Source organism: Symphodus melops (assembly GCF_947650265.1).
Source record: "Symphodus melops genome assembly, chromosome: 10".
In the NCBI taxonomy this organism is placed as follows: domain Eukaryota; kingdom Metazoa; phylum Chordata; class Actinopteri; order Labriformes; family Labridae; genus Symphodus; species Symphodus melops.
The window spans coordinates 2,993,600-3,019,901 of NC_136700.1; the positions used below are offsets into that span (position 1 = coordinate 2,993,600).

The window sequence follows — 26,302 nt, forward strand, 5'->3', positions numbered from 1 at the left end:
CCTCCATCTCTCACCGTTCTGACATTTTCATTTCCCCCACTCTCCTGAGGAAAAGAGGATCAACTCAGAGGCAGGATGAACTCCGTGCCACTGTTGGTTCCACTCTGGGTGATACCATTTCCACTGAAGTTTGGGGGGTTAGGAGAGGACGGGTATATAGGCCCCGTTAGCAGGAAGACGGATAGGGAGTGAGCTGGAACTAACACGCTCTGTTTTCCCTGGCAGCGGATGAAGTATTTGTTCAGTGTTGCTCAGCAAAAGCAGCATGCCAGTCATCCAGCAAGCTTCTCAAAAACAAGAGCACCAGCCTCTCCCCGACATGCCGGTAATATAAAGGAAGGGCCTGATCAAGCAGGCCTCCACATCTCCACAGGCTGTGACTGAGAGAGTCCCCAATAACATCATAAAGCATGCTGAATGTGACGCCGGCAGAGACTTCAAAAATGGCCTCCCAGTGGAGACGAGATGCAGAAAGAGCCACAAACATACACGAGAACAAGAAACACACACACACACACACAATAAGAGACAAAGAAAAGACATCAATTAGATCTGAAGTTTGGAAAACTGGGTCTGATTTGAACGCTACTGTTCGACAAGAAAGTCCAAATTCAAACATGAAGAACCCGTCCTTCATAAATGTGCTCTTATATCTTCTGGTGAAGCTGAGCCGAGCGTGCAAACTGCAACAAACAATGCCTGCAGACAGTTCAACCGGCTCTTTGATTCATAGCCGTCCTCCACTCTCCTTCACTTCACACAGACAAAATAAAGAGAACAATCAGTGCAGTGCTTTGTCCGAGGCCGTGCACGATCCAGCCAAAAGGAGCGACACCTGAATACGAGGAGGAGAGCCGCAGACACGGAGAGCGACAGAGAGGGAGAGACGGAGGCTGCATAGGCAAATACACAAGTGCACTATAACTCATAGATAGCACAGCAGATATTTTATTCATGGGAAGAAAACCCGAGCAGCAAGAGTGACTCACTGAGCCACAGGGACACACACACACACACACACACACTGAGTAGGGGGTGACAGGGTTTAACCCACCTACAATGCCTCTTCATTCTTTAACAGAGAAACATTAAAAAATAAAGTGGGAAATGGCAGGGCTCCTTTCAGAGGGATTAGAGGAACTGTTTTTGTCTGCAGAAGTTGCCAGAGTGCACAGCTTTATCACGGGAAGAGAGCGGCTCGCAGCACAATGCAGCCAGCCGTTTGCTCTTCAGGCTACGCATTCCTGAGCGCTCTGGCATATAAACCGACAAAAGGAATTCTCACGCAGCCGCGCCGAGCCAGACTATTGTCTACAAACACACACGCTCAGGTGTAGCGGCGTTCACGTTGGCTGCGGACTCTGTGGGAGTGTATCGAGGATACGTGCCGGTTCCCTCCACATAGTGCAGGAGGCCTGGTGCAACTTAAGTGGTGCGCAGTCATCAGTGAACCCGCTCACACCGTGCCAAGTCCCCGCCGCCCGCCCGCCTGCCCGCCTGCCTGCCTGGGATCTCTCACGGAGAAAACTGACTAAATATGTGATGAGCTGAGCTGTTAGAGGATTCAGGCGAACACACACACATACACACACACACACACACACACTTCACGCAGGCAGACAAAAACGCATTTCCAGATGCAAAAATAAAGGAGGCAACTCCGCTCACTAGAGATAATTAGAGCCTGGGAGACAAAGCCATGGCATCGTGAGAACAAGGCTCGTCTGATGGGGCCCTCTCTATTTAAATCCCAGAGATGAGCTGGGAGCGTGTCTGCTGATGGAGTCGCTGCAGGAGACATGCACAGGCTTGGAGGGAGAAACAGCCAAAGCACTAACAAGAAGGCAGAGAGACAGAGACACACACAAAAAAAAAAACCTGGAGACGAGTGGCAGGTAGTATGTTTGAGGAAATGAAAGAAGAGAGAAGAGCTTGGATTCAATCAGACATCCCTTCCCTCTGTTAGTCACAGAGCACAGATCAGACGAACACCATGGAAATTACACACAGGTGACTCGCTGTGTTCTGAGCCACTTTGAAGTGAGCTCGCCTCTGCAGGGCTTGGAAATGAGGGTTTGACGGAGTGAGTGGGTGGTTAGGGAGTGTACTGAGGGAGCGTCAGTGTACGAATGTGTGCACACACACACACACACACACACACAGAGAGTGAGAGAGGGGCCGGGCTCTGGGATTAGTACCTTTCCTTCGCAGATCTATAAGCACCAAGTGTTTCTTGTCACTAAGAGGATTCACGGGGATACGGGGCTGTCCCAACAATCGAAAGCACGATTTAGGTGTTAATCTTTGTATTCAAGGGCCGACGCAGCACATGCTGATGCCTTCAACTTGACTGACACGGCGGAGCGTGGAGGTCAAAAAGGCCATCTCCACGGTTTAAGGAAGAGAAGTCTGATGAAGACTTTGCTCCTCCACCACAGCGACGCGTCGACAGATCATTATCAGATACAAAGTGCTTCTGATTGTTGTTGTTGTGGTTTTTTTTCCTTCTCCCAGGCATGAAAACGCCTTCAACGCTCTGCCTTTGCCCTGGTTTCTGCTCGGTATCTCGATCACCTCCGTGTGCTCACGACAGCCTGGGTTTGCCCGGCTATTCAGGGGCACACAATAGGAGCTCATAGAGAATCATTCAGGCCTGCTAACGGACGGCTCCACAGCGCCCGCCCAGACAATCGCAGCCAACTGGGGGCATTCATTCAGATGCAATTGTTCATTATCAGCCTATATCCAGAGCTATCACACACATGGAGGCACACATCAGTATCCACGCTTGGCTATAAGCACACACACAGATTAACATGCACACACACACACAAGGGATGATAAAGCAAAAAAAAAAAAAATGCTACAAGAGGACTGCAACCAGAGGGCAAGAAGCCCAGCATCTCTTCTCCTACCACACAACTATCATGACAACATGGCTGCACATCTGGAGAGTGGACCTGCTCCAGCGTTGCTCCAGAAAACCCTCGACCAGTACATGTTAGCAAACATGAGCCTGTGAGGTCGCTCCAGCCGCCGCATGTTTCTTCACTACAAGCTTCATCTGAATGAGATATGCCTCCGAATATTTCCTGCAACGTTGCTCACTGGAAAAATACAGATGATTGTTTTTTTTGAGGTTTTATTACAGGCACAGAAATCTGATGCCGCGTTACATAACACTCTGACATTTCTTTCACTATTTGTCATGGCTGTAATAAGCTCTGCTCACTAAGGGGAATAAAATGTACCCGATGCTTTAACTGTTCAGATATTTTGAATTCCATTAATCCAGTGGGAGCTTCATCTGCAAATGTCTCCGTGTGATGCAACTCTGCTCTGTGTGGTTCTGTTCTGCTGCGCACTATTTCTAAAATGAGCTCCAGAAAATTCAGCCGCTCAGTCTGGATTTTCCACAAGCCAGTGAATTTGAAATTCCACCCTGGTTTGTTGTTATGGGGGAAGAAAGAAAAAAAGAAGGAATATCAGAAATATAAGGAGAGATACAGTGAGTAAAGAGCTAGAAATCATCCGAGGAAAGCCTCTGCAGACTGTAAAGCCAGCGACACAAAGATGCTCAGATGAGAGGTGGGGGAAGAACAGCTGAAGAAACAAAAGCTCACAATCTGGCATTCTCACAGGTACCTGACAAAACAAAAGCATTTACACAGCTGAAGTCGCTGGCTAATCCCAAAAAACACTTAGAAAGAAGGAAACAAGAGAGCTGCCTGCCTCAGTCCAATGACACCTCTATAATCAGTGCACACAAAGACAAGAGGAACAATGGGGAGAAGAGAGGTGGGCAGAGGGAAAAAACCATCCCTGACCGACAGCGAGTGCGTCTCTGAGGAGCTCCTCTCACCGGCTCGTAAATTCAAGCTCAAGGTCCAGAGGAACGAGCGCAGTCAGCCTGTCAAGCTCAGCAAAGCCTCCCTGACCTGCACACATCAGCCGCACTGACAAACAACCACAACAGCATCAACATCTGTTGGGTTTTTTTGGCTGACATGGTGCAAACTCTTCCGAATCACAAGAGAGGGAAACACAGCTGAGAAGAGGAGACTCTCATCTGTTAGCTGGAGATGTTTTGTGAGCTGTTTCGCTAATAGTCACATCCATCTATTCTCTCGACGACTCAAAAGGTTTTCACACTTTTCATTTAACGCTACAGGCGGACATTCAGGTGTTTGTTTATTCCAAAGTGTTCCGTCTTATGAGGACGACGGAGGCAACGAGGCCGCTGTGTGAGAAAGTGACATTTTCTCGCCGTGTTTTACTGCAACAGGAAAAAGCCTCGTCCTTTAGCACAGTCATCGATTAAACCACAGGGATCCTCAGCATGCAGCGCATAGTCCAATGCACGCAGCAGACACCATAAATTTCTCAATTTAATCTGGGTGACTGATCAGGAAAATGTATTGATTTCACCCATTAATCATCTCAGGAGAGTCTGTACAGTATCGATCAGCACGTCTGCGAGGTGAGAGAGGTTGACTGAGGAGGCAATCATTGCAGAGGGGATGGCTCTTTGTCAGAAGAGTGCAGCAGCATAGATTTTGTTGGGGGGCATAATAACCATTATTTCCCCCTCCGAACACAATGCCAGCCGATACCGCCTCAAAATGGCCGAGGTCTTTGTGGCAAACGCAGGAAGAAGAGAGACACATTCCCTGATAATCACTTGGCACAGCAGTGCCAGGAGGAGACATCTTGTTAAAATGTTTTGTCATGGTTGCTCCATCAGTGAGCTGGAGCCCTGGTGTTTACCCTCTGGAGGGGGGGGGGTGTTTGCTGTGAAAAGGGTTGCATTGTTATCCGATGACACACACGTCTGACACTGCATGCACCAGTGTGTGGGGACAATAACCTGTGAGCCGACAGGAAAATAGGGCAGCAGGTAGGTAGGTAGGGAGTGAGTGTGCACGTGTGGGAGTGGGTGTGTTTGTACAGGATGAACTACATATGAGCAGTTTAGAGTCAACATATGGACTTCTGTGGAAGTTTGTCAAAATGACCACAACACCACGTGATTTAAAACAGTCCAAGCGCTTATATTTTAATGACCGATAGTCCTGAAAAGTAGAGGAGGAAGAAGTCCATCCATTTTATTTATTTTTTCCCATTTCCTTTCTTTCTTTCTTTTGTAACTGATTTATCTTTTCAAAAGCCGCCTGAGGACACGTTATGTGAATTAGCACTTAATCATTGCATCAGGTTGGCCCAATGTAACGGCTTTGTCCACACCAACATTACATACAAAATAAAATGCAATGGCAAGGAAACTACTACACAGTCTGAAATACACAAATATGTTGATAACATTTTGTACTGTAACATTGTCAACGTATTCATGCAATGTAGTCTACAGTTATGGTTTGATTTTCATAATATAACTTATCAAAGTATCAATGCTCTGTCCTTTGTGAAATATTGTCAACAAACTACAAGAAGAGAATCAGGGTGTATAAAGTCTGCAGCACAGCTCTGTTATGAGAGGGGCATCCTGTTGAAACAGGAAAAGCAGGAGTTTGAATACCTGGATAAAGGCTTTCCTCCTCTCTGTTTCAATACAAGATAAACACAACTGTTGCAGGGAGAAGACTGTGTGTGTGATCCCCTGCTGAAGTCCTGTCTGTCCCCCCAAAAGGCCTGACAAAGCGACAGCTGCCTTCCCATTTGATCTCTGCAGCAAAGCCTGCTGTAAATCTGCACCTTGTTCAAGTCACACCAACAAACAGCAAGAGACTATCCGATCTACATTCACACACTTGAAACCTAACAACAGCTACAGGGAAACAAGTGTCGTGCAAATCACAGCTGAAATAAATGCCACTATGTGTGTTATATATGTCCATGTCCATGGAGAAGAAAGCAGCGCCTTAAACACTCTACAGTTACATCAAGATCAAATTAGGATGTGAGAAATGCCTCATGTGCGGGGAGGACAAAAATACAGGCCGAAAAAAGGTTTGCCTTTTCCTGAGCAAGCTTTTAATCCGAGTCAGACTAACCTGGCACGGAATCAATGTGAACACATTTCAGGTTACATACCTCAATGTAGCCGGCCAGCGCTGGAACCACAATGCCCAGAATAAGGACAGATATGGCTGGGACTGAACCCATCTTCAGGATCTTGAGCTGCTGGAAATAACTTTGTATCCTGAGAGCTGTGTGTATGCGTGAAGTGGCCTCCTCCGTGGGAATAAAGAGGAAAAAGCAAAAGTCCTGGGGAAGAATGTGAAGGTCTGTGCAGAGAGCACTCCGCTTGTTTTGTTACCCGAGCTCCACTGAAAATGTTGGAGCGAGCCTGCGCGTCGGTCTCCTCTGGAAATGTGTGTGTGAGAGAGAGCGTGTGTGTTCTCTGGTTATGCTGCCTCCTCCCTCCTCTACCCTGTTTATGAGCCACTGAGCAGAACATTGCGCCACCTGGCGGCCATTTTAAGGAATTATTATTATTATTATTATTATTATTATTATTATTAATAATAATAATAATATCTGCAAAATAACACTTGATTTATGAGTGCATAAATATGGCACACTGCAAGTAAGAGCTACTTCTTCAAGTGTTTCCATACGCTTTATTTTAGAGGAAATATTCTGCACACATTTGGTTCAGTGTGCAAAACACCAGCCTGCTGAAATGCTGCTAACCCACAAAAAAATCTCATTAAAACACTCCCACACAGAACACAGGGTCCTCCTCCTGATGCTTTCTAGGGGGCTCTGATAACATTTCTCCTCAACATGCATCACGCTCATTATTCATGCATCTCAGGAATGTGTAACAGTCTTCACAAAAAGATGTTGCTTCAGTTTAAGAGACAGAACAAGACTTTTAAAAGACTCCACAAGCAAGTGTTCTGTATTCAAAATGTGAAGATGAAAACATACCAAGTTAAAACGCATCCTGCATTTTATATCTTTAAATGTTTTACTATTTGACATTCATAACTGATGAATTTTAAAATGTTATGAAAGATGAGCTTGTAGTGAGCACTTTTGTAAGTTGGCTTCATTCAATCATCTGAATGCAGATCTTTCACTGCCTCTGAGCTGAATGACATTGACACTCGAGCGGTAGAAAGGTCATCACTGTGAAGGATTTGAAGTCAGTGAGACAAAACGTATGTAAATGTATAATAACTCAATGTAAGCGAAGTTATGAGCTACTTGTACTTGACTGAAGTATCTCCACACAGTTTTCAAGTTTCTGAGGCTGCGTCCTAATCCAACATACTTTTTACTTCAAATCAGAAACAGACACAGACTTAAATGAATCGATACACAGCATTGAGATTATCAGTACATGAACTATTGATGATCTTAAATTATTGATGACCTTATTTCAGCATATCAGTTTGGACATAAGAATAAAGGCACCCTGAGGTGACTCTGAACGTGTTGTTTTTCCCCAAACCAAAAGTATTTAACTTGAAGATTTCCTCTTTATAATGATAAAACACACACACACACACACACACACACACACACACACGCACAGACTGTGTTCATTCTGTTAATGGATAGTTTTTCTTCAGAGTTATTTGAATGCAGTCTACTTTCACTTGAAATATGTATGCATTTTGAAAATAGTGTGTGGTAGGCTACATAAGAAAAGGATCTGAAGACTTCTTCCTCTGACAAAGATAACAAAGAAAAGCAGAACAACACACTCAGGAAGCTAAAATGTCTGAAAGCTTTCACAGTGAACATCCTGAGCACAACACACGGACATCAGGATGTGTTCTCTCCTCTTGAAGGAGGAGGACCCTGTTTGTTACTGAGGATTAAAGGATGCAATGAAACGATGGCTATTTAGTTGCTTTCACATAAGGCTTTTTTTTAGAAACACAAAAACACTCTGTGTGAAAGCAAGGTGACAAAGTGTTTCACAAACACACACACACTGATTAGATCAGTGATCATTTCAGACTCATTTCTTTTCTGTCTCCATTGTCACTTGTGTTTCTCTCTGATGGCTTATTGAAAAAAGCGTCATGCAGATTTCTTCTTTGCTTCAGGCACTGCGATCACAGCGGTGATTAATTCCTCAAACATCAGCTGTTAGACGAGTGAGAACAAGTTCAATTTTGCACATGCTATGTCTAATCTTGGGGCGTGTCAATCTGATCCCATGATGCCTGAAAAAACAAATCTGGAGTGCAAAACAAGTCAGGGAATTGTCTGTGTGGTTTAGCTGTTACCTTTGCTTTTGTTTTGCCATATGGGAACATTTTTTATTCGAGTTATTTACACAACACTTGTCTCTTAACAGAGTAAGGAGTGGCAGCTGACTGAAGCTAAACAGTTAACATGATCAGTGCTACATCTGTTTTTTGTCCTTGAAAGGTATTTCAAGGACAGAAATCCCAAATGCAATAGCCTCCTAATCCTTTCAGTTAGACGGTACATGACCTTTAAAACAAAGATATGTAGGCTACAAGAGAGTACAAAAACAAATAAAGATTAGTACTGCCAGATTAGAGTCAGTACTTGGGTTGGGAACTGGAGGATTGCCGGTTCAAGTCCCTATGCGGACCAAAATATGGAATTCTGGTACCATGGAAAGATACAGTACGTGCCAAAATGCCCTTGAGCAAAGCGCCGGACCCCTACCAGCTCAGGGGGCGCCTCCAGTAGGGGAGCTGCACTCTCACATCTCTCCATTAATGCATATCCACAGGTCCTGCTTGTGCATGTGTGTGATTCAGGCCTGTGTGTGTGAGAGGCATGTCTCTAAAACCACAATTCTCCCCTCAGGGATTAATAAAGTATATAAAATAAATAACATTAAAAACAAAAATATGGCTTTGTGCACATACTTAGCCATATATCAAATCGATTAAAAGCAGACGCTCGTCAGAGAATAATCAGGCATTATAATGTGATTTAGTAGACCAATAGCTCAAGCAATAGACTAGAGATAAAGACAATAATGAACGAGAATGGCAAAGTTGCCTTATGTTCTGTTGTTTTATTTTAAATCCTTGCTAGAGATGTGAACATTTCTTGTTTTATCAGTCAATGTCAATGAATGCCTTTTTCTGATGCATTAAAGATATTATATATTATATTTAACATTGAATGCATGTCAACATCTGAATCCTTTTAAATTCTGAATTTTGCAATTCTCCTTGAGGTGACCACTAGAGGTCACTAAACACACTAACTAGATTAAATATAAATTCATCCTAAATGATCTTCACAATTGAACAAGAAAAGATCTTTTTTTAGATGTAAAATTCTGTATCATTGTCATTATACACACACATGTATATATATATATATTTTTTTTTTTTAAATTTTATTTAGGAAATACAAAAACAAAGCTGAAGACAAAAGAGCATCCTTTGAAGCCGGCATTAATTGGCCTTTCTTTTATTATTTTTCTGATTGGTTGTTTTAAAAAATCAATCAGTATGTGCCAAAAAAAAAATGCTTAGAAGTTAGTGTCGCTAATATAGATGTAGGGTTTACAATGTTTTAAATTCCGACGAAAAAAAAAAAACGTTGCTAAAGTTGTTCTTCAAAAATATTTTGCTTTGCTCCCAGAATAAAAAAAACGCCAATCAGAGGCCACGCTTCTACGCGTTGCTAGGCAGATTATGTTAATATATGCAATGCAGCCATCTCTGCAGCTACCATTCTGAGGTAAGAACAACTTGTTCGCCTTCCACAAAATACCAGATAACTAGGAGCTCTTTTCGACCGGTTCTTTGTCTCAACTTGTTGCTCGTCTTTCTGTTCATTTAGATAAAACGTGCGGTTTGTTGGAGAGCATCTGAACCTGTAGAAAATATCTTATTTTTTTTCTTCGGCTCTCCTCGGATGCGGTTGTTGTTGTTAGTCCCACCCAAAATGGAGCCCGGTCCTTCCTTGTTCAGTGTAGACTAGAAGGGCTGGGCTCAACTAGGACGGGGGGACCGGGTGGAACTACCCAAATCATTTCGTGCTTTAACCGTCTTTAATCCGGCTTTGTTGTAAATCGCAGAAAGTGCTCGTCCTCCTGGAGCCTGACAAGTTATGTTTGTCTCCAGAGTCGGCCGTACATCGGGACTATACGGCCGTAATGCCAATGTAGCAGTGCAGTAATTGCCCGGGTTTCTGCAGCGCTGGTTTTTGTGGTATGGTCCAGTTGGGACCGAGAACCTGCGGGGTTAAAATAGGGGGGAATTGAATTTATTATTGATTATACCAACTAAATCTTTGACTGATTTTGGGGTCGTGATATTTCACGGTAGCTTCCGTGCAGACATGCGGTTGTGTTTAGACACCGTTTACCGGGCGGCCTCGTGTGCAAACCGCGGACCGCATTTTCCCCTCGTACCCCCCGCTGAGAGGCTCGTGTGGCCGCTCTGAACGCGCAGTGACACGCTGCTTTATTTTGGCTGCATGTTGTCAGCCCGTGTGAAACGGTGGTGTCCTGACAACCCGAGTCAGAAATGTTGCAGAAGCCTCAAAAAAAAAAGGGGAAAAAAGCGGCATTCAATGTCACTGTGCTGCACAGCGACGGCTGCTGCAATGCATCGTTGTTGCAGTACATATGAGTTTGATACAGCTGCTGCAGCAGTGTTTATTCATCATCATCCAATGAGGATATTTCTTCACATCTAAGACACAACAAGGCTGTAGAAAACTGTTAAAAGGTCACTTTGGTCTATCACTGAATATAAATGCAATGGTTACATAATTATAATAAAAAACAATATTAATACTTAAGTTAAATCTGAAAATCCTTTTGCTTATTTATTTTAATTATGATTAAAATCCTTTCAATCCCTTTGTCTGTGAATTGCAGGCGCCCCTGTCTGACTGTCTGGCATGAATGTAAGGTGTTTGGAGACAGGCATGGAGACCAAGCAGGAGCCCTCTACTGTTTGGAGTCAGCCTGCGAACAGTGATTCAGGCAACGGCACACAGGTCTGATATCCTGTCCTGTATGTCCATAAACTAACATATTACAGTCACATACAGCAAAATAAGGGTGAAGTACGTTTTATAAATCAGAGGAAAGTTAAAAGAGACGAATGATGTTTCTGTGAACACACTTCAATTTGCAAATTTCTAAAGTTTTGCCTAAAAGAGAAAATGTGATTTTCCAAGTTATGGTTTCTTGCACTTTAAAAGGACGAACTATCATTTGTGAAAGCTTGATATTTGTCGTTTATGATGAGTGTGATGATCCCGCGGTGGGTTCACAGCCTCTCTGTCCTGTCCACGTGTGTCTCAGGTGCACTTTGAAGGCGGCACAGTGGCCCAGATAGTGTACAGCGGAGATCAGGCAGAGCGGGGACAGCAGCAGGTGGTTTACACAGCAGATGGGAACTCCTACACCTCTGTGGAGTCTGCAGAGCACACACTTGTCTACATCCACCCTGCAGACGGAGGCCAGGTGAGATTATCGACCGCAGAGATGCTTACATTGGATGCACCCTCGTTACTCGAACGACGTGCATGTATGAGAAGATGATGTCGTGCTACAGTTAAAACTCTGCATATGAAATAAACTGCAGTGTTGCAAAAAGACTTAAAAGTCTTTGAATAATTTCTCAGATTTTTTTTTTTAACTGTGCGATGTATGCATTAATGACAAATGTAGAATTTGTTACAAACACTCAGCCCTGCTAGATTTGAACACTGTATTCAACGTGTCTCTCAGGCTGTATTTGCTGATCAGCCACAGGTGGCTTACATTCAGCAGGATGGAACGACCCAACAGGTGAGTTTACCGGGAGCGGTCTTTTCATTACTCGGCTCTTGTCTTTGCTGAAATGTAAAGCAATGTAATCTCATCCACAGGTCACAGTTTTGTTGCCCAGTGGTCAGAGTGCTACCAACCTGCACGTTCTCAGTAATGTAGCCGAGGCTCCTCAAGCCATCCTGGAGCCCGTCTCCCAGGTGAGCGCCTGCTGTATGTGCTGGTTACCTTCAGAAGAAGGAGACACCGTAGTTAATCCTTTCTACGTATTTTTTTGTGTGTTTCATCGTAACCTGCCCGAACTACTGAGAGCAGAACGATTAACTCTGAAATGTCCAAACTAACAGGAGCAGCTGTCTGCGTCCAGTTCGCTCCCCTCCATGGCTGACATTGGGAACCCCCCCACCAGTCCGCTCGGGGCCACAGACTCCACTGAAGACTCTGACGAAGACTCTGATGAAGACTCGGAGATGGATGAATGGGAGTCTCGGGAGCCTCAAGCGTTCAACCCTCACAGCCTCTGTGAGTGACGGCGTGCACGCATCCGTCTGCTCTTTGAGTTTATCATGTCGAGCGGACAGCAGAGGACGAAGAGCGATGACTCGTTTTTTCCTCTGTCTCGCCTTGAGATGACGTTCTGCTGAAGGCAGTCAGCTCACTGCCTCAGCATCGACCTGTCAGTTATAACACATAATATAATATAATATGGAAGAATAAGAGTTACATTTATTTAGTCTGTTGGCTCATGTGATCGAGGCACTTCAAATCAAAGCACCTTAGATTTTCACGTCAAAGCGTCTTGGAGGTCGTTTCTTTGGAGAGCTGTTTATTTAGCTCGTTTAAATCTTTATCATTTGTGTTTGTGCTTCTTTTAGGACAGTAAGTCTGAGGAGAGTTGACATGTTTTATATCGTGTGTGAAGATTTCGTGGTTTTAAGACGATCTTTTTTTTCGTGTGTGTGTTCTCAGGGTGTGAGGAGTGTAATAACACCAACCCGTCTGTGTGTCTGAAGCACGGCGCTCTGCACCCCATCCCCAACCGTCCCGTGATGTCTAAGGCCCGGGCCAGTCTCCCTCTGGTCCTCTACACCGACCGCTTCCTCGGCGGCGTCTTCTCCAAGAGACGCATCCCGAAGCGCACACAGTTTGGACCTGTGGAGGGACCCCTGGTTCCTCAGAGTGAACTTCAGGAACACTACATCCATCTGAAGGTACATCTGGAGCGCTCGAACACATCCTAGTGATTTGAAATGGATAAACCGATGTATTAGTGAAGAGCGTGATGTGAATAAGATGCAACCCATTTTAATGTTCACCTGCGTCTGACTTGTTGTCTTAGCTGTGCATGCTGGATGCAGAGAAAGATGGAGAGAAGTCTGAAGACATGTGGCTGGACCTGTCTGACGAGGAGAGCTGTAACTGGATGATGTTTGTGAGACCTGCTCAGAATCACCTGGAGCAGAACCTGGTGGCCTATCAGTACGGCTCGGAGATCTTTTACACCACCATCAAGAACATCCAGCCCAAACAAGAGCTCAAGGTTTGTTTGTCGTCTTCTCACACATACAGTATAAGATACTGAATGCGTATGTGTGCACATTATTAGAATATACAGTAGTTTCCGCTCTACTTTCCTGAAAGGGAGCAAACATAAATAAAGTAAAGTCGATGTTTCAGTCCAGTTCGGTAAATGTTCAAACACTAATTACGTTAAAAGGTAGATCTGTTTCTCAAGAGGTGATTGAGACAAGGCAGAGTAAATCAGTCCCAGTAGATGTAGAATATCTGAAGAAATTATAAATCTGTGCTTTTCATGTTATTTCTTCCTGCAGGTGTGGTATGCAGCATCGTATGCAGAGTTCGTGAATCAGAAGATCCACAATGTCACAGAAGAAGAGAAAAAAGGTGAAACTTTGCACCCATTGCATAACAACATATAACAACATGTGTCCCTGATCAAGTAATGAAACGGATCGCAGGAGTGTGGTAGTCTTGGTTCAGTCTTGATGTTGTTCTTCCAGTGCTCCGGGAGCAAGAGAAGAACTGGCCTTGTTACGAGTGTAACCGGCGCTTTGTGAGCTCTGAGCAACTGCAGCAACATCTCAACATGCATGACGACAAGTTAAACTCTGTTTCCAGGTAAGACCTTCTCTTATCCGTTCCACTCGTCACTTCCACATTAGAGCCCTCAGGACCTGTTCACCTGTCTGTCTTTCCTTTTTTTTAGATCCAGAGGTCGGGGCCGAGGAAGAGGCAGGAGGAGATTTGGGACAGGAAGAAGACCTGGACGCCCGCCGAAATTTATACAGCTGGCACCGCTAGTCGATTCAGACGATGTCAAGACGACAGTAAGAGAGACAACATTCAGAATGTGTTAAACAGTAGACTTCTGTAAATTATAGTTAAGTTATTTAATCATAAAACTCAAAGTGTAGGCCTGACACATCACATAACAGCAAATCTAAAATTCTTTAAGAAGCATGAGCCATTTCTTGAGCCTAAAAACAATGTTTTAATAAACCAGCTTTACCGCTTTGATTTAATCAGGAGATTCTGGAACTGACGGAGAAGCCGTTGGAGGAGCCAATGGAGGTAGCTCAGAACGGTCTGAAGGTGGTGGATATGGAGCCGGAGCCGGAGGTTGGGACCGAGGAGGAGGACCAGCTGACGCCTCCTGCAGGAGACCCGAGCCCAGAGTCCATAACTGCTCCCTCCAACATGGAGCTTCCTGTTCCACTGAAGGAGGACCCGTCACAGAGCAGCCAGTCAGACTCCCACCTCACATCTCAGGACCTGCGGCGTGCAAAAAGGATACGGGTAAGGCCCAAGAGTCTGCCTTCAATAACATGCAACAAGTCAGTTTAGTGTCTCTTTGTTTGTGATTTGTCTTTACATCCATCTGTCTCTCTTTCTCAATGCGTGCTCCTCTTAAAGATGGATGGGCAGGTAGGTTGAAATGAGAGAAAAACAGAAAAACTTTAGGTTCAAAGATTCCTTTTGTCATTCGCCATGGTGTAAATATTCCTGACTGCCAGTCTATACCCCATCCATAGTATTGATCCACCTCCTCCTTTATCTCAGCTGTTATTTGAGAGTTTGGGTTTCTAATAGTCTCCCTCTGTTTTTGCCAACAGAACGCAGCGCTGCAACACCTCTTCATCAGGAAGAGTTTCAGGCCTTTTAAATGCACCCACTGCGGAAAGGCCTTCAGGGAGAAGGACAAGCTGGAGCAACACCTGCGGGTCCACAGCCGGGAAGCTTATGCCTTCTCATGTCACATCTGCAGCAAGAGCTTCATGAGTGATGCTGCCCTGGAGGACCATCTGCTGGTGCACACAGAGAGCCGCTCGTACTCCTGTCTCTTGTGTCCTGAAGCCTTCGAGCGGCTGGACCTGCTCAAAGATCACGTGGGCATTCACGCTGTGGACGGCTGCTTCACCTGTCCTTCCTGCAAGAAGACGTTCACCGACTTCATCCAGGTTTGGAGCTCTCCTATTGGCTGAAACTGTGATTTAGAAAATGCAAAAAGTGCTTCCAGAACCTAAGTCTGAATGCAACATTAGTTTATCTACAGCTTTATCCAGTTGAGGAAAAACACAAAGGCAGAGCATTAGGCCAGCTGGACATAAAACCGTCTTGGTAAATTGTAAGAGAAATATTCCCTTCCTCAGGTTAAGAAGCATATCCGCTGCTTCCATTCAGAGAAGATCTTTCAGTGTCCAGACTGTGAAAAGGCCTTCTGCAGGCCGGACAAACTGCGTCTGCACATGTTACGCCACTCAGACCGGAAAGACTTCCTGTGCTCGACATGCGGCAAACAATTCAAGGTAAGAGAACTATGCAGAGAACTAACAGCTGTTACTATATGTTTAAGATATGTTCTCATGTGACATTTTCCATTTTTCTACACAAAGAGGAAAGATAAACTGAGGGAGCACATGCAGCGCATGCACAATCCCGACAGAGAGGCCAAGAAGGCTGACCGAATCCATCGCTCCAAAACCCTCAAACTAAAGGTCCCCACCACCGACTTCGAGAGCTTCATGTTCAAATGCAGAGTGTGCATGATGGGATTCAGGCGCAGAGGAATGCTGGTGAGCAAAAAACTCAAGAGGAAGACTGAAATTGTTGACGTTAAATCTCAGTTCATGAAACGAGCTCTTCTGCACACAGGTCAATCATTTGTCCAAACGTCACCCGGAGATGCGTATTGATGACGTGCCTGAGCTGACGCTGCCAATTATCAAGCCCAACAGGGACTACTTCTGCCAGTATTGTGACAAGGTTTGTTGTGACTCTCATTACACGTGAACAGTGACGAAACTTGTCACTGCTATTACGTCATTATTTCTTGACATAAAAGTGTGCATGCATGCATGCATTAAACATTTAAATAGCACAAACCTATCGCTCAGCTTTCCGTCTGACCTGATTTGATCACGTTGCAGGTATATAAGAGCGCCAGTAAGAGGAAAGCCCACATACTCAAGAACCACCCCGGGGCAGAATTGCCACCCAGCATCCGGAAGTTGCGTCCAGCTGCTCCGGGTGAGCCGGACCCCATGTTGAGCACACACACGCAGCTGACTGGCACCATCGCCACCGCGCCCGTCTGCTGTCCGCACTGTGCCAAACAGTACAGCAGCAAGGTTAGCATGAAGCTGTCTGGAAATCTTTAAACGCTCATAGACTGATGGTCAGAAACACATGTGGACTAATAGTTTGTGTGTTTATCTGTCAGACTAAGATGGTTCAGCACATCAGGAAGAAGCATCCGGAGTATGCTCAACTCGCCAACACCATCCAGGCTCCTCTGACAGCAGCCGTAATCAGCAGTGCTCCTGCAGTCATCAGTGCAGACGGTACCACAGCTGAGGCTGTCGTGGTAAGAAAGACAACACTCAACACAATCATGACAGCAAAGAACAAACGTGCATGCTGCAAATTGTCATGTAATTGAAAACTAAACTGGGAGGGGAGAAGGGAAAGAAAAGCACAGGATATGCATATATTAATATTGTTGGATTTGTTTCCTCCTCAGACGACAGACTTGCTGACCCAGGCCATGACGGAGCTTTCTCAAACACTAACCACAGACTATCGCACAGCGCAGGGAGACTACCAGCGCATCCAGTACATTCCTGTGTCTCAGGCAGGAGGCAGTCTGTCCCAGCCGCAACACATTCAGCTGCAGGTGGTGCAGGTGGCTCCGGTAAGATCCCAGACCTCGATCTGTTTTCATCTACTCTGCTAAAGCTGCTCAACAGTATCGTATTACACAAACTAGTTTTACACTCTGACATTTGGCAGCTGCCAGTATATACACTGCACAAACACAACTGGATACAAGACAGACTATATTCAGTGTCTTTGAGTTGGGTGTTGAAGTGGATTTTAGAAATCCTAACAGTAGTTATTCTCTGGTGTTTCACAGGCTTCCTCCCCACATTCCCAGCACCCGACAGTAGATGTGAGCCAGCTGCATGACCCTCATGGCTACAGTCAGCACTCTATCCAGGTACAGCACATCCAGGTCACAGAGCCCTCGTCTTCAGGACAAGGTGCCACGCAGGTAAATCTCCATCTCTCAGAATCTATTGCTGTGTTATTTAGAACTGCTTATGATTAAAAAAAAAAAAAACAACAACACATTTGGGAACACTTGGGAAATATTCTGTTCCCTCTCGTCAGGTTTCAGCTCAGCCTCTTAGCCCCTCCTCCCAGCAGCCTGGTCCGGATATGAGCCCCACCCAGCTGACCCCTGTGACCTTAGCTCAGAGCCACAGTCTGCAGAGCAGCAGCAGCCAGCAGCAGCAACAGCAAGGGACTGTGCAGCATGCTTACATACCCGGGAACTGGAACTACAGAAGCTATCGTGAGTGGGATACATAGGAAATGTTGTCCAGTCATCCTCTGCATGCTTTCACAGCTCTGTTAAGTATCATGGCCTGTCAGTTTGTTTACAACCGTCTTACTGTTGCAGCATCTGAGATCCAGATGATGGCTCTACCTCATGCACAGTATGTAATAGCTGAGGCTAGCACACCTGTATCTGGAGTCAACAGCAACCAGGTGAAAACGGTGAGTGACGCCTGTCTCATGCTTGTAAGAGGAAAAAGAACAATGTGTTTGGTTCCGGTCGAGGAAATTACCGGGTTTTGCTCAACTGAACCAGTTTACTTTTTTAAAGTTTTTAAGTTACACACTGATGCTAAAAGTGTTACCTGACATTTAAATATATACTTACTGCCCACATTATGTACATTTGTGAAAATGTCCCAAATGGAGGAGTTTACACTCTGGTGTTTGCCACCTTGACTTTATCTGGGGTTATTCCAACCACAGCCCACATTTATAAAAACCGCTTCTTGAACCTTTTATTTAGGGGGGCTTTTATTTTTTATTTCCATTTTGACTGAGCTCGATGAAGTAGTGGTCAAATCTCATGAGGTGCCAGATGAAACAGAAATAAGAAATGATGAGATATTCCCGACTGAATCTTTTACTGACTCTGTCGTCTCCGTCCTGCAGACACACTACGTCATCTCTGAGGGTCAGACCGAGCTGGAAACCAAACAGACTGTTTCTCAGAACACCACGCAGACACACACCGAACATCTGGAGCAACAGTCGTCCAATCAGCCGGCGACAACACAATACATCATCACCACGACCACCAATGGCAGCGGCACTAGTGAAGTTCACATCACAAAACCGTGAACTGTCCAGAGAGGAGCTTTACCGACGCGCTGCAGACCTGAGAACTCATCGTGCATGTAGACCTCAGCAGCTTTTACGCACATGAACAAACAAACACATTAACTCGCACATGGATCCAGACTTGTCTACATACTGAGCTTCAACGTTGGGGATGAAGTGACCAGCACAGTTTTATGTGTCTGTAAAGTGTTACGATGTAGAATGAGGAGAGAAAATAAAAAGTTTTAATTTTGAAGGGAACTGAGGAACAAGGACATTGTATGAACGGATCAAATGAAAAACATGCATGTCTGGAGAATGTAAGCGCTCATCTTAAGGCTGAATTAGAGGGGAAACAGATCTGCTGCTCAGTCCTTGTGGAGATTTGAGAACTCATTTTAAATATTTATACAGTCACTTTTCCTAAAGTAAGCGTATTTGTAAATAAAGAATTAAAGAAGACAGAAATGTAAAAATCCTGTAAAAACGATTTAGCAGCTGGCCTTCCAAATTCAGCCGTTATGTTTTTAGCACACCATCTGTTGTCCTGTCATTGCTGTGTTGTTGTTTAAACCAGATACTCTTCCCCCATTTATTTCTGTCTCACGTTTTTTTTTATTGCACTGGATTTTCTTTTCTTGTTTTTGTTTCTTCTCACAAAAACAACACCCGAGTTTCTTTAAAGTAAAAATAAGAAACCCAAACGTTTAGCTCTTCTCTTCATGACTGAATGTTACAAAGGGCTTCAAGTGTCAGCGATGAATGTTGAAGGTTTTCAACTAGAATCACACGGAGAAATCCTGGACGAGTGCAAACCTGTTGATCACACTCACCTGCTCAGTGAAAGAAGAAAAGCTGCAACATGTCACCTGAGTGTGAAGGTCCACTTGATTCTCATCAGGTACATTTATTATGTACTGAACAACAGCCGACTGATGAGGTGAACAAGTTAATGCAGTTAGTCGAGGTCTTTATGAGTTTCATCATGTACGCTGGTCATCATAGTGAGTTTCTCTTTTTGACCTTGTGCTAAGAAAGTAAACGCTTTAATATGTTCACATTGTGTTTTCTGTTGAACATGGAGGAGGTTAATTGAGGTTACGGTTAAGATTAAATGAAGCTTTCTGTGTTAATTTTGTCACAGCTAGATGGCAGCAGAGTTCCTCAGGTTATTTAGGTTAAGCTGAAAGAAATAAAATGAGTGGCAGGTTTGAAAGGGGCCCTCCTCCTTTTGTAAACCTCTCTGTCCTGTATTTCGGAGTTTCATGTTAGAAACAGTCCAACAGGTCTGATTATACTCAGCATATAGCCTATGTGTGACATACAGTGATTCATTAGAGGAGGGGTTGTGTTCACCCTGGTTCACCTGGGAGGAGCAGGGCTTGTCCTATACACAGTCATGACTAGTTGGTCCAACACATTCCTGCTAAGATGGAATGTGGTAAATGTAGAAACACACAACCTAGAATAAATACTTCCTCCTGCAGAGCCAGTCTGACGAGCTCGGCACGTTACAGAACTAATCACTTATTAACCATCTGAATGTCAGTCAGCTAAACACTCAGCCGCAGTTTATAACCAGCATGTCTCCGTCTGTACCTGCGTCACTATCATGCCTCTGTTGATGGTCTCCCACCTCAGAGGTCAGGAGGGTTCAGGACGGGGAGAGAGAGGCGGCTGGGACGGGGAGGGAGAAGTTGCTGAGGGGTGTTGGAATCTGGAGAGGTAGGTAGACCTGTGTGTCACTCAACAAACTGCCTTTTGATTTGACTCAGTGTTTGAGAGACATCTGTTTGATGACCTGGAGGTCTTTATGATGGTCTTATATCACCTGTCTGCACTGAGCCTGTTGATAGAAAAGGTATTTCTGCTCTGTTTGGCAGAGATCTGTCAGTATGTCACACCTTTGGTTCTCTATATTATTACGCATGAGCTCAAAGATCTGTACTTACTGTCAGTCATACAGCAAAGTGCTGGTTCAGTGATTTAATACTTTGACTCTGGATGGCAAAAGTTTGTCAATCGACATAAAGCTGAGTGGCGATGCAAAAGACAGAGGAATTATTTTCATTTCTAATCTGACAAAACAAAGTAGTTTTTTTTATCTCTTATCATGTGTTACAGTCAAATACAAGTCTGTTTAATATTCAGTTTATTTGAAATGTGTGTCATAAAATGTTCTACTTCACAGGAGAACATTTTGGGACAACAATATAGCAGAATTATTTCTTATCTGAGTTTCCCTTACCTTCATGCTGAAGGCTTTTTGTAAGGCTTTTGTCTTAGATGCATGATTTTTTTCTCTCTCTCTCTTATCCCTCATTACTCCATCAGTTTAAAACAAACAGCAGCTGCTTATCAGAAACAGGAAACATCTTGGTCACAGATTGGGAGCAAACTGCCACACTGGAAGCTGAACTTTAGAGGCTGGCAGAGTTTCGCTCTTGTTGCTGCAGTGTGGTCTGTCTGCCAGGTGGAGGCGCCTCTGCACCCCTCTGTGTTACTGGTGGATGTGTGCTGGAGGCTGGTGTTGGTGTGTTTGGTGTGGATGGGCCTGGCTGGTTGTGTTCATGCCTTGAAGAGCAGCCTGCGGCCAGGTCAGACCCAGGTGAGCAGCCCTGCATGACATTAATGTGGTTTCACCGTGCGAGGCTTTTTAAATGTATTCGGCGACTTTGCTTCAATTCAAGGGGGAACGTGCACTAAGGATGGAAGAGGAAGTTGTGTCTGAAAACAGGACTGTCGAGTCTTCATGGTGAGTTTGTTTTGTTCATTTTCTCACAGTTCAAATGACATATGAGAACCAGAGACAGACAGAAAACTGCATCTATTTATTATTACATGACTCAAATGAACCTAAAGTTCACTTCAGGAGTTGCATTCATGCATGCACCGAATAGGTTTTGCAATTATACCTTTGCTGTTAGTAATTTATTCATTTCAATTACGCTTTGAAAAAATATTGGCATACATTATCTGTAAGGACAATTGTCCAATTGTTTTTGAAAAAACAAAAGAACAAAAACCCGGATGTAGCGACTGTTGTGTTGTTTATAAGTCTGTTTTTCACTATTTCAAAGTAAAGTAAAAGTGTCGTCCTTGAGCAAATCTTTGACCAGATGCAAGAGAGATTTTAAGTTTGATCCTCGTACTCATGCTGTCAGTGGTCCTCTTCTTCAGGATGCCTCGGAGGAGGAGCCCGGGTCCCGGCGTTCCTCTGGGCCTCGCCTTGGCCGACAGCCTGCTGCTGTGTTTGCTTCAGGAGCCCCTCCCAGACCCTACTGTACCCAACATCAAGACTCTGATCTGCAGGCTGGAGGTAAGTGAGCACACACACACACACACACACACACACACACACACAGCAGCCTCCAGCAGTACCTGTCATCTCCCGTGTTTCCAGTCATTCTTTGCATGTAAATCAGTGTGGAGTCTTTGTTGGGGATATTACAGAGATCAGACCTCGCACTCAGACAAAGACAGATATTCTAGCCCGGGGCGACACTCGCACTCCCTCACCGAGCTGCAAAGCAGATTGACAGGGCGGAGAAATATTGGTGCCTTTTCTCCTTACGTATTTCCTGTGTGTGTTTTAAGATTCACTATGAACTTTGTGTCAGAGCATCTGTCAAACTGTCTGTGCTATGGTAAAACTTTCCATCCTTTCTTTTTTACTTAATGCCTGTTTGACCAGCAGATCTAAACGATTACTTGAACAGTTGTAACTTGATGTGAGTTTAATGATTACAAATATGCTGCCTTTTCCTTCCGACACCAGCCTTAGGCTCAAGACTTGAAGACTTCTTTTGCCAGGAGCGTCACCGCCTCAGAGGCCTCCAGCATCGCTATAAACTCTTTTTTTTAAAAATGATATTCCCCTCTCTCTAATGTTTTTATTACAAGGCCACTTCTTTTATCACCGTCCCTGTGTTCGGTTTTAGCATCTCTTTTCTCTCTCTCTTTTTTTGTTGAATGTTCCAGGAATCAGTATCACATCTTCAATTTGATGAAATAAAGCTTCGCACACTTCCATGTGTAAAACAGATGTGTCAGTGGGAGAAGGATATAAAATGCAAAGCGCCGATTCCTGCAAACTTTCTTCATCTCTTTAAGTTTTTACATGACAGGGTTGCACAGACATAAATTAATGTTTGACTTTTGATGTGAGTATTTATCCGAAATGCTGCACAGCCAGATGATGCAGAGAGGTATTCAACATTTCCTTAAAACCTAGCCTTCTTCAGCTTCTCTTTTTCTCTGCAGTCTGTGTTTTACAAACTGGAAGACGCAGATATCGGGTCACATGAGACACAGGACGAGGTGGGTCTTGACTCTAAACTGACAGACAAAGTAAAGCTCATCAGAACCTACCTGAAGAAGAGGTGAGGTTAACATTTAGTGTCCTTTTTTTTTTTTTTTTACATCTTTTGATTCATTGGATTAACATCATATGCTTCCTCTCTGACAGGATGAGCTCACTGTGCAGACTCGTCCAGGTGCAGGGGGATTTTGAGTCCAGTGTGAAGGACATGTTGGAGGGCCTGGATGGCCTCTGGGCTCAGCTGGAGGAGCTCCACACGGGGGTCACACTCTCCAAAGAGGGGAGTCAAGGCCACAGGGACCTGGCCTCGGCCCTGACAGATGCAGAGGTAAGCAGGTGTGAAGGTCTGTCTAGTAGTAAACTAAGTGATGGAGGTTTTTTCATATATTGAACTAATCTTTTTAGTTACAACTAGGGTTTATACTGTTCAGGTTTGTTTTGCCTGTGACAACAGTTGTCTTGAGCCATGAATCTCATTGATTACATTAACATGTTCGCTGTCTTCTCCTTTGAGTGTTGTTTGTAATACTCTTATGTGTTTGGCACAGACTTTGTTTGCAGTCCTGGGCCGCTACAGGAACAGACTTCAGCACTGCCAGAGTCATCTGAAAGAAAGCACACAACTACTGCAGGTAGACTTCTCCTCAAGTACTAAAAAACCCAGATCTTATTTTTCATCTGTTTTCAGTGAAAAACCATCTCTGTTGCTTTTTTTTTTTCTTAAATTTTTTATAGGAGTTGATCTGGAGTCAAACTCATATTCGCAACAGTGTGAGCAGCAGCAGTGAGTCTGTGTGGCCTGAGCTGCTGCTTCAGTCCAACATCGAGCAGGTAAACTGAACGCTGCCGCGGAGACAAACAAGACTGTTGTTCACAGCTTTTAATAACCAGTAAGACTCAAACCTCCTCTGTCTTCACAGTTTGACAAGGTGCAGGAGAATTTCCTCTCCATGGAACAGCAGACCTCTACCTTCCAGGCCCACCTGGAGGGACTTGGAAAGGAGCACCATGACGGGAATGCAGGGCTCATTGCTCATGCAGAAGGAGCCGATTCAGGCTCAGTATCTCCACAGACTTCACTTCGTCTCCACAGTGGACGCACAAATGGTGTGTCACCAGAGCACCAGAGTTTGCCCCTTCCATTGGAGAAAAAGCCGAACATAGAAAAAAACACTCTTCAGTCACTGTATGAGAGATCGGCTCTGCAGTTCTCCTCCACTATTAGTCGCCTGCGCAAATCTGGGAAGAAGAAGTGATGTTTAGCAGACGACACTCGTGCAACAGATTTTAGAAAAAGAAAGGCATCAATAACCAAAGGAACTATTTTCAAATGTTGATCATTTGCTGGTTGTCTGAAAACGTTTTACTTTTCATTTGTATTTGTATTATTTTGCTGTAATTATCTGTGTCGTAAGCTGTAGTTACATGTAGATATCTTGAAGACGTCATGTCTGCGTTTCATTAGAAGAATATTTCAAACACAAGGGGGCACACTTCCACCAGTTATTGCAAGCATGACAAGTCACCGCACTCATTCAAACTATCAAACCAAACCTCAGTTTGAGTCACCTCAGATCTCTGCCTGCAATGAGGCCTTGATCTTTTCCTTTGAATCGGCTTTATAGCAGGAAAATGTTGGACAGTCTGCTCAAACATGTGGCCCATAAATAAGATCAGAACGCTTTGTGTCAGAGGAATCTCATATTGTGTGAGATGATTCAGGCATTTCACATCAAGTTTTGTTCGAAACTGAAGTGTAATGATTAATTCTATCAAATATAATGTTCTTTCAGAGTGTAGTGTTAGATCTGATTTATCGTCACTTTGAGACTTTCTCTAAAGCCTTTATCCAAAGTCTGTGACACCACTTTAATCCAGTGTTGTAAAAGTAAAAATATCTATATTTATCGATGTTGTTCTGAAGTTTGTTTCTGATTTGCAGGATAGGTTACAAGTTAAGAAATCTCAGACTTTTATCTACTTTTCCAGAACATTTTTTTCTCCCCGTGTCTCCCTCCATCAGACTAAGTGGTTGTGATGACTTGAGCTCTTCAAAGCAGATATTTCTTGTTGAGGGCAGAGGGGGGGAGAGGAAGGTAGAAGAGGGCAGTGGAGGTCAACGCCGGAAGCATTTCTGTTATTACTAAAAACTGAGCAGCCCTCTAGACCTTTTTGAAAGACATGAATGTCTTTGATCCAAATTCAATTACACCGCAGCTTCAACACTGACGGCATAAAAGTCAACACAGTTTTCTCCAACAGATTTATGACTTTTCTGGTCGGGGCAAGCAGGACTTATAACACGAATTAATTTATCCATGGGCCCGTTAAAGCATGATCGTAAGGAGTCTGTACAGTACATGACATTAACATCATTTGACCGTGGACTTGCCCACCATCTGCCAGTTCCTGCATCTGTCCGCTTCCTTCACACTGGGGCAGTGATTGGGAGAGGTGGGGCCGACCCCTGGGGGATCTTGGATGAAAGGAATGTAAGCTGAACGCTGCAGGATCCGAGCTGTCACAACACCAAAGACAAAAACACACCATGTCTGGACGGATGGAGGGATGTGAAGGCTGTGGGAGGAGAGATGTTGTGTGCTTGGCTATTTGAAGTTAGGGACAAGCGTGTTGAATAAAAGAAAATGTTATGACAGGCCACATGAATATGTAACAATTTCCATGAACCGATCCTGAATACACAGAGCATAGTCATCTTGGATGCTTTCTTACAATAACAATGACCACATTTGCTTTGAGGTCCAACAGTCAAAGAAAACAACAGCGGTTTTTGAATTGATTTATTAAGTGCATTAATAAATGACTGTTGGGGGAGGGTTGTTTCTATTAGCTGTGACTGAAACACATGGCTTCAAGCCTTGCTTTTAAAACTGATAGGACCCATCCCTGTCCACTCCAGATCCACTCGTGCCTCTCATAGCTGGCGTGTGATGTCATTGCCAACAGAGGGACGGCGTCTGGAGGAGCAGAGGGCAGCGACTATCTGCTCGCTGAGAATCTAAGAATGAGCTAATGAAATTACCACAGGCTTTGTTTAGTTACACTAAAAAGTTGATGAGCAGCTTCCTCACGGGCAACTCCGGTCCTGGAGGAGAGGCTATTTCAAAGCGAGCTCAAGTGTGTGTTGTTTCAGAAAATATGGTTCATGGCAGAGGTCAATCCCTCGCCTTATCCTGACAATTACTCAGGATCAGGTTTCTCTGGCGTACACAGAGCACACATTTGTGCTGATCCCTCCTCTGATGACACTGAGAGACACCATACAGAAGTGCTGATGGCCGATTTCTGATATAAACAAACTAGAGACCTTCTTCTAAAACGTACTGAGGGAAAAGTCTCGTGAATAACCTCAAACTGAGATCTGACTGTTAAAGGGAGACTCAAACACAAAAAAAGACACATAAACACAAACAAACAAAATGACTTGAGTAAAGGTATTGTGTGGATGAAACATATACAAACCAAACTTGCTGTAGGAACAGTCGTGCGTGTGTGTGCGTGTCTGTTAGTGCATGCGTGTGTGTGAGTGCATGCGGGGGTCCCGTTAACCTTTAAACTTA

General features: G+C 44.3%; 3 protein-coding genes across 3 annotated transcripts in view; 2 read left to right on the top strand and 1 right to left on the bottom strand.

Moving 5' to 3' along the window:
• aplp2 (amyloid beta (A4) precursor-like protein 2) overlaps positions 1-6,324 on the bottom strand; it is a 50,880-nt gene extending 44,556 nt beyond the window's left edge. Inside the window, exon 1 of the mRNA XM_079353745.1 lies at positions 6,052-6,324. Within this exon, the coding sequence (XP_079209871.1) occupies positions 6,052-6,123 (72 nt within the window). The 5' untranslated portion in view covers positions 6,124-6,324. The remainder of the gene's footprint in view (positions 1-6,051) is intronic.
• Positions 6,325-9,375: 3,051 nt separating this feature from the next.
• Positions 9,376-18,995, top strand: prdm10 (PR domain containing 10). Its single transcript, XM_079353861.1, has 23 exons — positions 9,376-9,654; positions 10,802-10,923; positions 11,234-11,395; positions 11,663-11,722; positions 11,803-11,901; positions 12,049-12,223; positions 12,671-12,912; positions 13,041-13,241; positions 13,534-13,606; positions 13,723-13,840; positions 13,929-14,049; positions 14,249-14,518; positions 14,836-15,180; positions 15,373-15,528; positions 15,616-15,795; positions 15,875-15,985; positions 16,150-16,350; positions 16,443-16,586; positions 16,743-16,913; positions 17,136-17,273; positions 17,393-17,576; positions 17,685-17,782; positions 18,233-18,995. The coding sequence occupies exons 2-23, from the start codon at positions 10,825-10,827 to the stop codon at positions 18,419-18,421; spliced, it is 3,537 nt and encodes a 1,178-aa protein (XP_079209987.1). The 5' UTR covers positions 9,376-9,654; positions 10,802-10,824; the 3' UTR covers positions 18,422-18,995.
• Positions 18,996-19,088: 93 nt separating this feature from the next.
• On the top strand, positions 19,089-25,754 carry LOC306830400 (uncharacterized protein). The gene is made up of 9 exons (XM_079353862.1): positions 19,089-20,125; positions 20,735-21,008; positions 21,091-21,155; positions 21,581-21,719; positions 22,664-22,782; positions 22,869-23,049; positions 23,270-23,353; positions 23,457-23,552; positions 23,642-25,754. Exons 1-9 carry the CDS (start codon positions 20,013-20,015, stop codon positions 23,975-23,977), a joined length of 1,407 nt encoding a protein of 468 aa, XP_079209988.1. The 5' UTR covers positions 19,089-20,012; the 3' UTR covers positions 23,978-25,754.
• Positions 25,755-26,302: the final 548 nt, after the last annotated feature.

Bases quoted from the DNA above. Each gene is read 5' to 3' on its own strand.
- prdm10 (XM_079353861.1), top strand. From the start codon at position 10,825: ATGAATGTAAGGTGTTTGGAGACAGGCATGGAGACCAAGCAGGAGCCC. The intron at 13,607-13,722 runs GTGAAACTTTGC...TTGTTCTTCCAG, and splicing joins CACAGAAGAAGAGAAAAAAG to TGCTCCGGGAGCAAGAGAAG. The intron at 15,796-15,874 runs GTGAGCAAAAAA...TTCTGCACACAG, and splicing joins TCAGGCGCAGAGGAATGCTG to GTCAATCATTTGTCCAAACG.
- LOC306830400 (XM_079353862.1), top strand. From the start codon at position 20,013: ATGCCTCTGTTGATGGTCTCCCACCTCAGAGGTCAGGAGGGTTCAGGA. The intron at 20,126-20,734 runs GTAGGTAGACCT...TTACTCCATCAG, and splicing joins GGGTGTTGGAATCTGGAGAG to TTTAAAACAAACAGCAGCTG. The intron at 22,783-22,868 runs GTGAGGTTAACA...CCTCTCTGACAG, and splicing joins AGAACCTACCTGAAGAAGAG to GATGAGCTCACTGTGCAGAC.